This window comes from Phocoena sinus, chromosome 11 (genome assembly GCF_008692025.1).
Source record: "Phocoena sinus isolate mPhoSin1 chromosome 11, mPhoSin1.pri, whole genome shotgun sequence".
NCBI classification, from domain to species: Eukaryota; Metazoa; Chordata; class Mammalia; order Artiodactyla; family Phocoenidae; genus Phocoena; species Phocoena sinus.
This window is the reverse complement of record NC_045773.1, coordinates 3956388-3969916: the sequence shown is the minus strand read 5'-3', so window position 1 is coordinate 3969916 and position 13529 is coordinate 3956388. Positions and strand designations below refer to the sequence as shown.

The 13529-nt window shown below is 51.5% G+C and overlaps 1 protein-coding gene across 4 annotated transcripts; it reads left to right on the top strand.

Moving 5' to 3' along the window:
• Positions 1 to 8774: 8774 nt before the first annotated feature.
• TRH (thyrotropin releasing hormone) lies at positions 8775 to 12066 on the top strand. 4 transcript variants are annotated; one of them, XM_032649124.1, is made up of 4 exons: positions 8775 to 9027; positions 9988 to 10209; positions 10327 to 10365; positions 10879 to 12066. In XM_032649124.1, exons 2-4 carry the CDS (start codon positions 9996 to 9998, stop codon positions 11352 to 11354), a joined length of 729 nt encoding a protein of 242 aa, XP_032505015.1. In that variant the 5' UTR covers positions 8775 to 9027; positions 9988 to 9995; the 3' UTR covers positions 11355 to 12066. The 4 variants fall into 4 exon arrangements, with proteins under 4 accessions (XP_032505015.1, XP_032505014.1, XP_032505013.1 ...); XM_032649123.1 differs by having other exon boundaries at positions 9947 to 10209; positions 10330 to 10365; XM_032649122.1 differs by having other exon boundaries at positions 9947 to 10209.
• Positions 12067 to 13529: the final 1463 nt, after the last annotated feature.

Genomic DNA, 13529 nt, shown 5'->3' with positions numbered 1-13529 from the left:
CTTTCAAGTTTGTGAGAATTATTTATGATTGTGCTGAGAACATTTTTGGCACACCTTTGGGCACCTGCATGGGATTTTTTGTTTTCTTGCTGTCCTCGACCTCCATTTGACCCAGCTGTATCCCCTCACCCTTCCCAATCCTCAGCATTCCTCTTCCCTCCTACTAGCTCTCTTTCCTGAAATCACAGCAGAATCTCGAGAGATCCTAGTACAGAGGAGGAGGCTTACAGTCAGGACTGCAAACAGCAGAGCCCAACTCTAGCTAAAGGGGGATTTATTTCTCAGCAGGAACACTAAAGGCTTGAAGCAAAAAGGAGAGCCTTGGAGGGTCCAGGCCGCCGAGACTTTCCAAACATCCTATCCCAGCACTGTCGCTGCTACTGATATGAATGCCTCCCTCTCCCCAACAGCTCTGCCATCTCTCCACCCAGGAGTCCAAGTCCCAGGAGAGACTGGGTTCCACAGGCCAAGCTTGGGCCACATGCCTACCCCTTGCACTGAGACGGGGTGGTTTGGCTTGTATCCCATCAAGGCCACACTGGATGGGGATAAGGCAACTCCCCAGGAGGAAAGATGGCTCCTTCTGCTTACTGGAAGTCAAAGGATGGATACAGGAGGCCAAAGCGCAATGGTGTCCACTCCAGACTCACAAGTGAGTTCTCATGGGGCAATGAAAAGGAACACGACTCTTAGAAGGGGCAATGGGCATCTCCTTGGGCCAGAGTAACTGGAAGTCTCCGTCAGCACCTGCTGCGGCCCTCTCCCTCCGTCTGTTGTCACCCTGACTCATGGCCTAGTGTTAGTAGCAGATTAATACCTGCTCCCCGACTTGCAATATTCAGGGTTCAGACTCCATGTACTTTGAGGACAAGCTCTAATTAGCCAGGAACATTGGGATAGAGGCTGCTTGTGGCTGACAGCAAGATAAACATACCTAAATGGCCAAGGTGATTTGCAGTTGGTTTTCATTTTTCTCCTATAATAAGAGAAGTGATGGCAGGGGTGGGGGCTTGTTATCTCTGGCAGGCCTGATGGATGATGAGGTGTCTCATCCACCAGTGATTGTGGCTCACAGACAGCATGCGGTTTATCACCCATCCCCACCCCAACCCACCCAAAGCGCTTCCGTCCTCATCAGAATCAGCAGCCTGAGAGGATCCAAAGATAAGCTTCATGATATTTCAAAAGTCAGAGTCTCACTCTTTATTATGGGCCTTGAGACATCAAATAATACTCTCTTTAATGTGGTGAGGAGAAGAGGTAAACAAAACATCAAATAAATTTTTGTAAAAGGAAGAAAAATTCTCCGTATTCGTCAGCATCCTAACTCCAGCTATTTTCATCTGGGTAGATTCCCTTCCAGTGGGATAAAGCGGAAAATCTTCGGAATAACGCAAACCTGAGTTCAAATCCATGTTCCTCTATTTCCTGGTTGTGTAACTTTGAACAAGTCACTTCACCACTCCGAGCCTTGGTTTCTGTAAAGAGGCAGAATAATTTTGACCTCATAGGACTGCGTGCATTAAATGAGAAAAAACGTGTGCAGGGCACCCAGGAGTTGGTTCCTACACACAATCTCTTTCTGCTGTCCCTCTCCATACTCATCTCCTCCTCAGCACCCACTGTGTGCTAAGCTCTCTGGGAGATGAACACACTCTGTCCTCAAGGAAATTCCTTCTGTTACATTGACACATGTTAACTTACCAGACTAGCTAGCAAAGAACAGAGAATGAAAGAGTAAACAGGTCAGTGCTGAAGGAGGCAACGAGGGTGGCTTAGCCACAGGAAAAACGTTGGATCTAGAGCCTTGTGCCTTCATTGCATGGGCTCACCAGGGACCAGCTGGACCTTAGGATGATCACTAGACCCTGTCCCAGACTAGGCCACAGATAGGTGTGCAACACATGTGCACACTGACCGGTACCCCTGGGCACAAACACACATGCATACATGCACACCATACAGACAAGGACTGCACATATATACATATACACACTCAAGGTGCACGTGTGGTGCAGAGACAGGTGCATAAACACATATGTGTATGTGCTCCATGTCACCTAAATGCATCAGATAACACTCCAGAACCGCCCACGTGCATCCAGCTCCATGCCAGCTCTGTCGCTGGCGGCATCTCAGCAACCACCGGGCCCTCCCTGAGCACAAGCTCCATTCAGCAAGCTCCAGCTGGGCAGAAAATTGCTCTTTGGAAACAATCTGGGCCACACAGATCTGCAATTGGCCTCTCGGCAGGAATGTAAGACCTCATAGGGGCACAGGGCCTCGGTTGGTGGGGCTCAAGCCTTCAGCTTTTCAGTCTAGACTGTGAGAGCAGACTCCTGGACTGGCCCTGAGCCCAAACAGGACAGACTCTGCCTGGCATCTCACAGTGAGTGGGAAACCTCAACAGTCCCTGGACATTATCCCTCTCTGGACCATGCTGCTCTGGCGAGGGGAGGTTGGGGAGAAGATGTCTCTGCTCAGGAAGGGAAGAAAAGCAGGTCCTCGAATAGCGTGGACTCCCCTGTTTCCAGTTCTGCTTGTCCTGACTACCCCCATTCTCCTGCCCATCCACCTCCGGGAAGCTTGCCCTGATTGCTCTTGCCTTCGGGTCACCTCCAAAACTGCTCCCCACCATGTTTGTTCCTCCTTCTGCTAAATGTCCTGACCCTCTCGTGCGTGTCCAGAGATGATGCAGGGAGGTTGCCTTTGTGCCACCTCAGCTCAAAAGACAGGGCCAGGCATCTTGTGCTCTCTCTCTCTGGGCTGAACGCATTCATTCATGCAGTCAGTCACTCAGTAACTCTTTACCAAGCGCCAGCTCTGTGCCGGAAACTGAAAACAGCAGGGAACAAGAAGCTGCGCTCATGAAGCAAGATTCTGGTATGGGAGGCAGACAATAAACAAGGGGCAAGGAAATAAATAACCGGTGGCACTTAAAGATAAAGGCTGGCAAGGAAGAGAAAGTGAGGTGGGCACCTGTTTCAGCCAGGGTGGCCAGAGAAAGCCTTCTGGCAGGTCCTTTCATCCAAAGTAACTCCAAGTCTTGTCCAACACGCCATCCCTGACCCTATGGGCTGGATCTATGGCCCCACTCCAGGGCTTCTGAGCACTTGGTACCCTGCAATGCAGTCTATGTGGACACATTCTCCTCCCCTCCCAGACTGCTAATATCTTCAGAACAGTGCTCCTTTCGGGATCCTCTCAGTGACCCTAACAATCAACACATGACTTGCTTAGGAAATGTTTATTAAATGAGCAAATAAATGGATGAATTGATGAATAGGCACTTGCAGTAGACGCTAAAGCTTAAGTAAGTGGCTCACAGGTGGCAAGGGGTAACATGGAGGTGTGAAACTGCACAGTGTATCTGTAAAATGGGTTCCATTGCTTGATGTGGTGGGCGGTGTCTGGATGTGGAATAAAAGGAGAGCTGGCAGGGGAGGAGCTTAGATTGTGCCCAAATTATAAAGGGTCTTGAATGCCAGGCTAAGAATTTAACCCTACAAACAGAGAGAACCATGTAAAGTTTACCCTTCCCTGCATTGTCTATGTGGAGGTGGCACTCAATAAACGTGTATGGAATTGAAGGGTTCTGGACAGAATGGACTGAGGCAGCTCTTCTTTGCCGGCAGCTGTGCTGTGACCAAGGGTGGCTTAAGTGGAATAAAAATAGCAGCTGTCAGGAATCCTCCTGGCACTGAAATACAACTCTTTTCCCATCATGGTGTCTGAAATCCCTCCACTAGAGAGTCATTTATTAGGGGCTTAATGTTTTGGGGGAGCTGGGACCCCCAAAGTTTCCAGAAAAGATGATACTCATATTTTATGTTTTTTAAAAAGTGTTTATTGAACATCTACTATATATCAGGTTCTCTTCTCAGTGCTAGGGATAGAGCAGTGAACAAAATAGACAAATATTTTTAAAAAGTCATTTATGGGGCTTCCCTGGTGGCGCAGTGGTTGGGAATCTGCCTGCTAATGGAGGGGATACGGGTTCGAGTCCTGGTCTGGGAGGATCCCACATGCCGTGGAGCAACTGGGCCCGTGAGCCACAACTATTGAGCCTGTGCGTCTGGAGCCTGTGCTCCGCAACAAGAGAGGCCGCGACAGTGAGAGGCCCGCGCACCGCGATGAAGAGTGGCCCCCGCTCGCCGCAACTAGAGAAAGCCCTCGCACAGAAACGAAGACCCAACACAGCCAAAAATAAATAAATTTTAAAAATTAAAAGTCATTTATGGATTTTATGATGCATTGCTTAGAAGGTTCTGCTGTATGGTCCTCATTGTAGAATGCTGGCCTGGTCATTCTCAACATTGCTTTTGCTGAGTTCAGAGTAGACGATACTCTTTTTATGGCAATTTGCTGTCAACAAAACCAGAACAAGATCCTGGGGGTGGGGTAGGACGTGGGGTGGAAGGCTGAACCCACTCTGCCAGCCAGGGTTTGGTCATTTCCAGCTCCTTTAGAGAAAACCCTGACCTAGGCAGCATGAAGGAAAGACACTGGGTAGAACACTGGTCTTGAGGTTGTTGCTAATTCACTGAGGGACTCAGGTATGGCTTTCATCTCTCTGAGTTTTGGTTTTGTCATCTGTGCAATGAGGACACAGAAGACCTGTGTTGTCTTATTATGTGTTTTTTTGGTTTTGGGGGGTTCTTTTGGCCTCGCTGCATGGCTTGTGGGATATTAGTTCCCCGACCAGGGAATGAACCCAGACCCTCAGCAATGAAAGCGCCAAGTCCTAACCACTGGACCACCAGGGAATTACCTACCTGCGTTTTAAGAGACAATACAAAGAGGTCATAGGTACCCTTTCCCCAGCTTCCCCTAGTGGTTAAAATTGTAAAATTGTAGTACCACTGATAAAATCCACTGAACTTTTTCAGATTTCCCATTTTACTTGTACTCATGTGTGTGCGTGTGTACAGACAGTTCTATGCAATTTTATCCCGTGTAGGTTTTTGTATCCACCACATGGTGGCTTTTTGATTACAGAAAATGGTCCCTTTTATATATTCAGTCCTTTCCTTTGTATTCTGCTTTTGCTGTCAAAATAATAAAGGTCCTCTCTTCCCCAAGATCATAAAAATTATCTCAAGGATTCCAGGAAGAAGAGTCTGTTTAGTGTCTGTCTTTTCTCCATATAAATTCACTCCAGAAACCCCCCTAATCAGATTCCATTGGAGATTTTTGACCCAGTTGATCGATGGCTTTGTTGATGACGAATCCACTGCAAACTTTTCAGTTCTTAATTCAATCATGGATTTATTTCTTTATTCAACAAGTATTTCCAGTATATGCCCAGGTGTCCAGCACAGTTCCAGCCCAGGCACACAGTGGGTGTGGGGCGGGGAGAGGGTCGTACACAATAAGAGAAAGGCGGGGAGAGGTCATTTTAAAGCAGTGATCCAGCCGGACAACAAGTCAGGGTCCTCCTTTCTCATGGAGCTAAGAGTCCAGTCATTACATTGCATATACTTTTCTAACTTGGTTTTTTCTTCATCTGATGACAAAAATTGTGCTTGATTTCAAGACCCTGCCTTCCCTGAGTTCCTCTGTCCTCCTCTCTCAAAATCCCTCTGCTCCCTGTTCAGAGATGTCCCACAGATATTGCAGGGCCTTTATCAACCCTAAGCTGAAGAAGGCCTGAAGCAGCCTCACCCAGCCTACCTTTTCATTTTTTAATGAACTTTTAACTCTGAGTGAGGCTGCTTCAAACCCTCCCAGGGACTCAATAGCCCTCCTTCAGGAAGACGTATGTGTGTGTGTTGGGGTGAGTGGCGGTGGTAGTTGTAGGCACTGGGAGTCAGAAATAGCATACAAACTCACCATTAAAGTACCCCATTATTCACTTTCACAAGCATAGCCATATTAATTTGATAAGCAGCTACAGTTTTGAAATCAAGCACATTTTTTATCATCAGATGAAAAAATAAAGCAAGCTAGAAAAATATATGCAATATATCGACTGGACTCTTAGTTCCATGAGAGAGAGAGGAGGTCCCTGACTTGTTGTCCTGGTGGGTCTCTGTTTTAAAATGTGATTTTTATCATTATTCAGGTATGGTAAGGCCAATAGATCAGGAGACGACTGTCACTGAATTACTCACGTTTCCCAAGAGGGGGGCAGACCACACCATGCAGGGCCGCAAGGGGAAACACCAAGGTCCATCAGGAGGCAGAGGGACCAGGGAGTGGGGGAAAAGTGGGCAAGAGCCTTTATTGTGGTGTCTCGAGATGGAACAGGTGAAGTGGGGTAAACAGGTTTAGGATTGGCTAGTTTGAATAATACTAGTGAGCTCTGGGGTATCAGGGCTGTCCCTACCGGTCTGGCACCTGACCCAGGGGGATTAGGGTTCTGGATTGGTTAGTTTGTATGTGAAAGGTGTTCTCATGGAAGTTCTTTACTATCTCTAGGAACTGGCTACCCAGGGAGGGGCAGGCCCTCCAGAGTCAGCAAGACCCCAGAGGTCAAACCATCAGAAACCATCATTAATACAGTGCCCAAGGTCTTGAACAGGTCCTAGTACCTACTAAGGGCTCAGTGGGTATTTGCTCAAAGAAGGAAGGGAGGGAAGGAGGAAGGGAGGGAGAAAGTTGGCTTGCTGAGGACACCTCAGATGCCTGTACTATCCTCTCTGGTCCCTTGTGCTATGTGGGAACTCCTTCCCCACGCCCCAGCCATCCAGGAACTCTCCTCCTAACAAGCATGTCAGATACCTGATTATAGAAATGCATCGAATGGGCTCACCAGGGGGCAATGTTCCAGCCACTTCACCTCCGAGAGGCAGCTTTTCTATCCATCCACGCATCACTCCTTTCCAGTCTCAGACTCGCGCGAGATTTTGTTGTTTTGTGTTTTGGTGCTGTCTGTTGGTTTGTGGATAGGTAATCCTGCACTTAAAAAAAAATCCAAACACCACTAAGGGCTGCCAGTGAAAGCAAGCCCCCAACTGCCCTCCCCTTCTCTGGCTCCCCAGCTTGCTGGCTCTGTACTCTTGCATCCCTCCGGAGGGAGTCTGCACAAGAGCATCACGGTCCATCTCCTGCACCATCACACAGTCCATCTCCTGTACAAATTGTTCTCTTTTTCACTTAACTTCCCTGGTGGCGCAGTGGTTAAGAATCCACCTGCCAATGCAGGGCACAGGTTCGAGCCCTGGTCTGGGAGGATCCCACTTGCCACGGAGCAACTAAGCCCGTGTGCCACAACTACTGAGCCTGCGCTCTACAGCCCGAGACCCACAACTACTGAGCCCACACGCTGCAACTACGGAAGCCCGTGTGCTTAGAACCCATGCTCCGCAACAAGGGAAGACACCCAATGAGAAGCCTGTGCAGCGCAATGAAGAGTAGCCCATGCTCGCCGCAACTAGAGAAAAGCCCATGCGCAGCAACAGACTGAACGCAGCCAAAAATAAAAATAAATAAAGATTTTAAAAAAATATATATATATATATATCCTGGAGCTTATTTCACATCTACACATGTGACACTGCCGCAGAGAGATGGTGGAGGTACCTGGAAAGTTGGGTGCTCTGCCAAGGAAAGGAGTAACAATGAAACACTTTGGGTTCCCTTGTCAAACCACCGGTGTGGCCTGAGACATGCAACAGGTACTGAAAGTTTTGGGCTGAAGAAGTATCACATGGGGAGAGAGAATAATGTTGAGACTGTCCAGAGGTAGGAGATGCCTTCACTGATGTTGTTCGCTCTGCCTAAAACGTGGTTCCCTCTAAGTATGCCTGGCTCACTTCTGTCTCTCCAGGAGGGACCAAGGAGCCTGGCACACTGTGGGTGCCCATTAAATGTTTCAGTACGGAGGCTGTGCCTAGTACTAGATGTGGCAACACTCTCCTCCAATGCATCATCTGACTTTGGGGACTGATTGGTGGACAAGCTCCTCAGCATCTATGCTTTTCTCTTCCCTGTATCCTCTCCCCTCTTTTGCCTGGGTGAGGTAGATCCAAAAAAACTTCTCATCAGGGAGTCACAAACTCCAATGTTCCTCCTCCGTGACTAGAGCCACACATTGGAAGTAGAAAGTGGTGGAGAGTGTAGTGACCAGGATCGGCCAGGCTCAGCTCCAGCTGGCTGTTGTCAGGAGGAAATGCAAGACCACTTTTTCCAAGAGATTTTCAAGAGAAGCCATAAATCCATATTTTTCCTGAGTTCTCCTGGTTTTAAGATGTTGGTTATTCAGATTTTTTTTTCAAAAACACTATGGTACTCAAACAAAACCAGCTATGAACTAGTGGTAGCCCATAGGCCATCAGTTTTGGAACTCTGAAAACTGTCTCCCTCCCCCACTGTACGGATGAGGAAATTTGGCCAGAGAGGGGGAGGCATTTTCCAGAGGTGACAGAGTCAAGGTCAAAGCCCAGGTCCACTTGTCCACTTTATTCATTTCTCAGTCTCTCCTATACTCTCCCTCCCTTCGCCACCTCCTGTCTTGACTGTCTCTGTGTCTTTCGGTCTCTCTGGTGTGTGACTGCTCTGTATCTCTCTCTGTATGCATCTCTCGGTCTCTGTCTCTATCTCCGATTTTCTCCTGTGTGCATCTTTGTAATTGTGTGATTCTCTCAGCAACTCTCTGTCCCCTACACGAGTGTTCTCGAAGACCTTCGAAGCTGGGTGCAGAAACAACCCGGCACCAGCCCCCTCCCTATTCTGCCGCTTGTGCCTCCTCGCTCCCCCTCCCACCCCCCGCCGCCCCCGCCGTCCCCGCCCCATAGTTCCGGCGGAGCTGGCTGGCAGGCGGCCGGGCGGGCAGGCTGGCGGGCGGGGTACCCACGGGGCCGGCTGCCGTCAGCGTCCCTTCCCGGCGGCCGCGACCCCTCCCCGCTGACCTCACCCGCGCCGCTGCCTCGCGCAGATATAAGCAGCAGCCCCGCCGAGAAGCTGGCAGCCGGCGTCCCGGGTCCTGCGAGCGCTCCCCGACTCCTGACCCGCCCACTCCAGACCCCAAAACTCCGGATCGGAGCCCAGGATCCCGGACCAGTCCGCGGAGCTCGCGCCGGGCAGGTAACTACCTCCGTCCCTTCTCCCACGCAGGCCGCGTCTGTAGCCCTGGAAAGGGGGCCCTCCGCCCGCCTTCGGGTGCGCCCCGCGGAAAGCGGCGGCTTTCGAGCCCGGAGTGCGCCCAGGAGGGGCGCTGCGCTCGTACCCCCGGATCTTCCACAGCTCAGGCCGGGGCCCGACGGAGGCACGGCGCGGGCAGTGGCGGCGGTCCCTCCCGGGTGGGCACGCATGTCCCGGCCTCTGCAGCGCTCGCGCAGCGTGTCAGGGGAAGGTTCGCATCCTACCCCTGCGGGGGGGCAAGCTGAGGCAGCGCTGGGCAGGACATCGGCGGGAGATCTTGGGAGTTAGAATTCGAATCCGGACGTTAGAAACAGAATTTTCCCGGTGGAATCGAATCTCAGCCTTAGAATCTCACTCTCAGCGCTAAAATAGGATTTTAGAGGTGGAATTAACGTTGAAATTAGGATTTTAGCGTTAGAATTAGATTAGTAGCCTAGCCATAGAATCTTAGCATTAGAAATAGAGTCAGCGTTGCAATCAGAACGTTGTAGAAGGAGTATTGGAATGAGAGCGTTGCGCTGGGAAACTTGGGGAGAATTTTAGCCTGCGACGCTGCAATTAGCATCCTGGCCGTCGGACCCGCGCTGCAGTCTTCGTGGTTACACTCCTGGACAGTCAACCCCAGCGCTGGCTTCCCCAGCTCCGCGTAGCCTTGAGAAGTGGCGGTGGCGATGGGGCTCCCACGGCTTCCAGGCTCGCGCAGGCAGAACTGAGCGCGGGCAGGCTCTCCAAGCATCCCTACGGGTGAGGACGCCCAGGACCCGAGGCAGACCCTCCGGCTGTCCCCGCCCCGCCCCCCCGTAAGGTGGCAGATGGTCCTGCTCCGGAAGGGTGTTTGAACGGTTGGTTCCCCCTGGCCTAGGGGGGCACCTATGCTCTCTCTCCCTGTCCTCCCTACCCCAGGCGCCGCGATGTCCGGCCCTTGGTTTCTGCTTGCCATTGTTTTGACCCTGACCCTGACCGGTGTCCCCGGCGGCCGCGCACAGCCGGAGGTGGCCCAGCAGGAGGCGGCTATGGCCGCCGAGCAACTGGGCCTGGACGACCTCCTGCGGCAGGCGGAGCCCCTCCTCCTCCTCCGGGAAGACCTCCAGCGACTCCAAGAGGACCAGGAAGATAGGGAATCAGGTAAGGGGCAGGATTGTGTGGGGCTGCGGGTTGAGAGGAGGACGCCCGAGAGGTTTAGGGGAAACTCGGCCGCAAAGGGGAGGGAGCGACTTGGTCATTCAGCCTCTTGCCTTTCAGAAGCTCAGAAACTCCCACTGGCCACACCCTCGGCAGGTGGTGAGTTGACCCTTTCCTGGGACCAGATTCCTTTTCCATCGCAGCTTCAGGAATATTTCAGAGGGCAGACCTTCAGTAGGAAAGATTCTGTGCCAGGGAGAGAGAGTCTTTTTGTGTGTGACAGCGTTAATTACAGCCTACTAGGCACGCATATGCCTGGCACTGTTCTAAGCACTTCAAACACCTTATCACACGATGGGCTCTTCCTAAGCGTCAGACAGGTACTGTTACTACCCTCCCACACCCCACTTTACACAGAAGAAAACTGAGGCTCAAAGAAGTTAAGTGAGTTGCTTACGGTCACACAGCTAGGGAGTGGCAGAGCTGAGACTGGAACCAGAGGCCATGCCCTTGACCATCTGTGTGAGTGTCTATGTGTCTGTGAGATCTGAGAGGCAGGTGCAAGGCCATGAATCTGGGTGAATGCTGTGGGGATCTGCCTTGACTGGGAGGAAGGCTGAAGTGGGCATCTAGGGGTCAGGGGGTCCCTCACTGGCCTCTTTCCTTCCCCAGAGTCCCAGATCTTTCAACCATATTGGCTCTCCAAGCGTCAGCATCCAGGCAAAAGGGAGGAGGAGTCAGAAGAGGGAGTGGAAGAGGAAGAGGAAGGAGGGGCCGTGGGACCCCACAAACGGCAGCACACTGGCCGGCAGGAGGAGGTGGCTGCATGGCCAGAGGATATAAGCCAGCAGAAGCGGCAGCACCCTGGCCGGCGCTCCTCCTGGCTTGAGTACACTTTCACCAAGAGGCAGCACCCAGGCAGGCGGCTGGCGGATCCCCAGGCCCAAAGCAGCTGGGAAGAGGAGGAGGAGGAGGGAGAGCTGATGCCGGAGAAACGCCAGCATCCGGGAAAGAGGGCCCTGGGAAGCCCATGTGGGTCCTGGGGATCCTGTGGTCAAGCCAGCCTCCTGCTGGGCCTCCTGGATGACCTGAGCAGGGGCCAGGGGGATGAAGAGAAGCGGCAGCACCCTGGGCGGCGAGCGGCCTAGGCCAGGGAGCCCCTGGAGGAGTGAGCCCCGTTTCTTGTAAAATCAACTTGGGGTCTAAAAATGTCTTGAGCCCTGTATGCCCTACCCCTTTGTGACCCCCTTTTTCCATCCTCCTTAGATGCCTGACCATACATACCTGAGCCCCTGGTATACATACACATCAAACCCCCCTGGCCTCACCCGCCTACTTCAGGGATGTGAGAAAGCCAGCCTATGAGTTAAAACCTCATATTACTCCACTTTGCGCCACTGGCAAGCGGGCAGATCCCAGAGTCCCTCTCACCCCCGCCCCTGCAGGCCTGCTCCCCTCCCTAGCCCTGGCTAAGATGACCCTGCTGTGTCTTCTAAGGCATCCCCAGAGTGGGGCAGGGTGCCTCTGGTGTGAACAGGCAGTGAGGGTGGGTGGAATTGAAGCCATGATGTCCAAATCCAGCTTCCATCCCTTGCCCGTGTGTCAGGGTTTGCTATGTGTAAACTTCACTCCCAGTACCCGGGTCTCCTCCTCTTTTGGGCATCCTTTTGTGGGTGGGAAGAGCCCTGACCCACAGCTGTGTGGGGGGAAGCATTGTAGGTGCTGCTGTGTTGTGTGGTGGCTGTGGGAATAAACGTGTAGGAATTTGTAAACATCACCTTGGAAGTCACGGCTTGTATGTAACCCTCTAGGCGCCTTTCCCCTATCAATGATAATAAAACCTGCATCTGGATAACCTCAGTTCGTTGCAGTTCTGTCTCAGCTGGGATTTCTCTTTTCAGCATTGAGAGGGGACAGGCTGAGAGCTCCCCAGCTCCGCTGAGAAGGGAATCAGGGACCTTGGCAGGGTGAAAAGTCCTTTTCACCGTCCCCGTCTCAGAACAAGCTTGGGAGGTGGACTGGAGCTCTGGAGCCCATTTGACACTGGGGGAGACTGAGGCCTGGAGATGAGGAAGGGCTTGCCAGAAGACACACAGCTAGCTGAGGTAGAGCCATGGGTGTGAGAGGCAGCTCAGGACCCTGCCTTGAGTTCGCCTGATTGTTAGAGGGCTGGTCTGGCTCAGGTTTGTGATCGTCATTGTTCTGTGGCAGGAACCAGCAGCCTGTGTCATCTGGCAGGCACAATGAGGACAAAGGAACAGGCTGCGGTTGGCAACTCTGACCAGGGACCTTCTGGGGCCAGGCAGGGAGGCAGGCTGGGTGTAGGATAACAGGGAGTGGTGGAGACTTGGGCTAACATGAAGAGGCCATCTGAAGACACTTGAATCCAAAAACTTTGACATCATGTGAATCAAATAATAATAGTAGTAACATATAGCCAACACTTATTATGTGTCAGGCAGGTCTTATGCACTTTACATATATTAATTCTTCTACTCCTCACAATAATCCTAGGCATTACTATAATTATGTCAAATTTCCTAATAAGGAAACCAAGATACAGAAAGGTTAAGTGACTTGTCTGAGGCTGAGTTTGGCTCACTCATTTCCACTTCACTACCTCGGACTCAAACTTTGAAATTTCCTCAGGCCTGAGACTCTGCATTGGACACCATCTTTTTGGTGGGCACATGGGCTATTTGGCTTTTCTGCAAATAGCTTTTGGTCACCTTCTTGGGGAGGGAGAGGAGGGGTTGGAAGAGTGTCTGAGACTCTGCTCCTCTCCTCAGGGAACCGCAGTTCAGGTGAGGTGGGGTCGGAGGGAGACTCGGGGCTTATAAAATACACTCACACCCACCATCTCCATTAATATTCTCAGAAGCCTGCTGAAAAATTGAGCATTCGATGGATATTTCTATTTTCTGATGAGGGACCCGGCACAGAGGTTAGGTGCCTCGAGGTGCCTGAAGGTAGAACTGGCCTTTCCTCTAGGCCCTCTGGCTTTCTTCACTGGCACCATCAAGGCAATCAGGGCCCTAGCAGGAAACCCTCTGCTCACAGACTCCCCCTGAAGGCGGACACCCTAATACAGGTAACATGGGCCACTTACAGAGCACTTCCTAAATGCTCAGTGCTTACAGACACTTTCTCATCCAATCCCATGGCCACCCCAGAAGGCTGTCATGTCCTTTTGAAGTTGAGTTGCAGTTGAGTGTGGAGAAGTGAAGTACTTGCCCAAGAATACACCCTACCCTCTCCTCCTTCCGAACTTGCTTGGTGTGGCTTCTGTTGTTACCTCCTCAGATATGGGACAATTTGAAGAG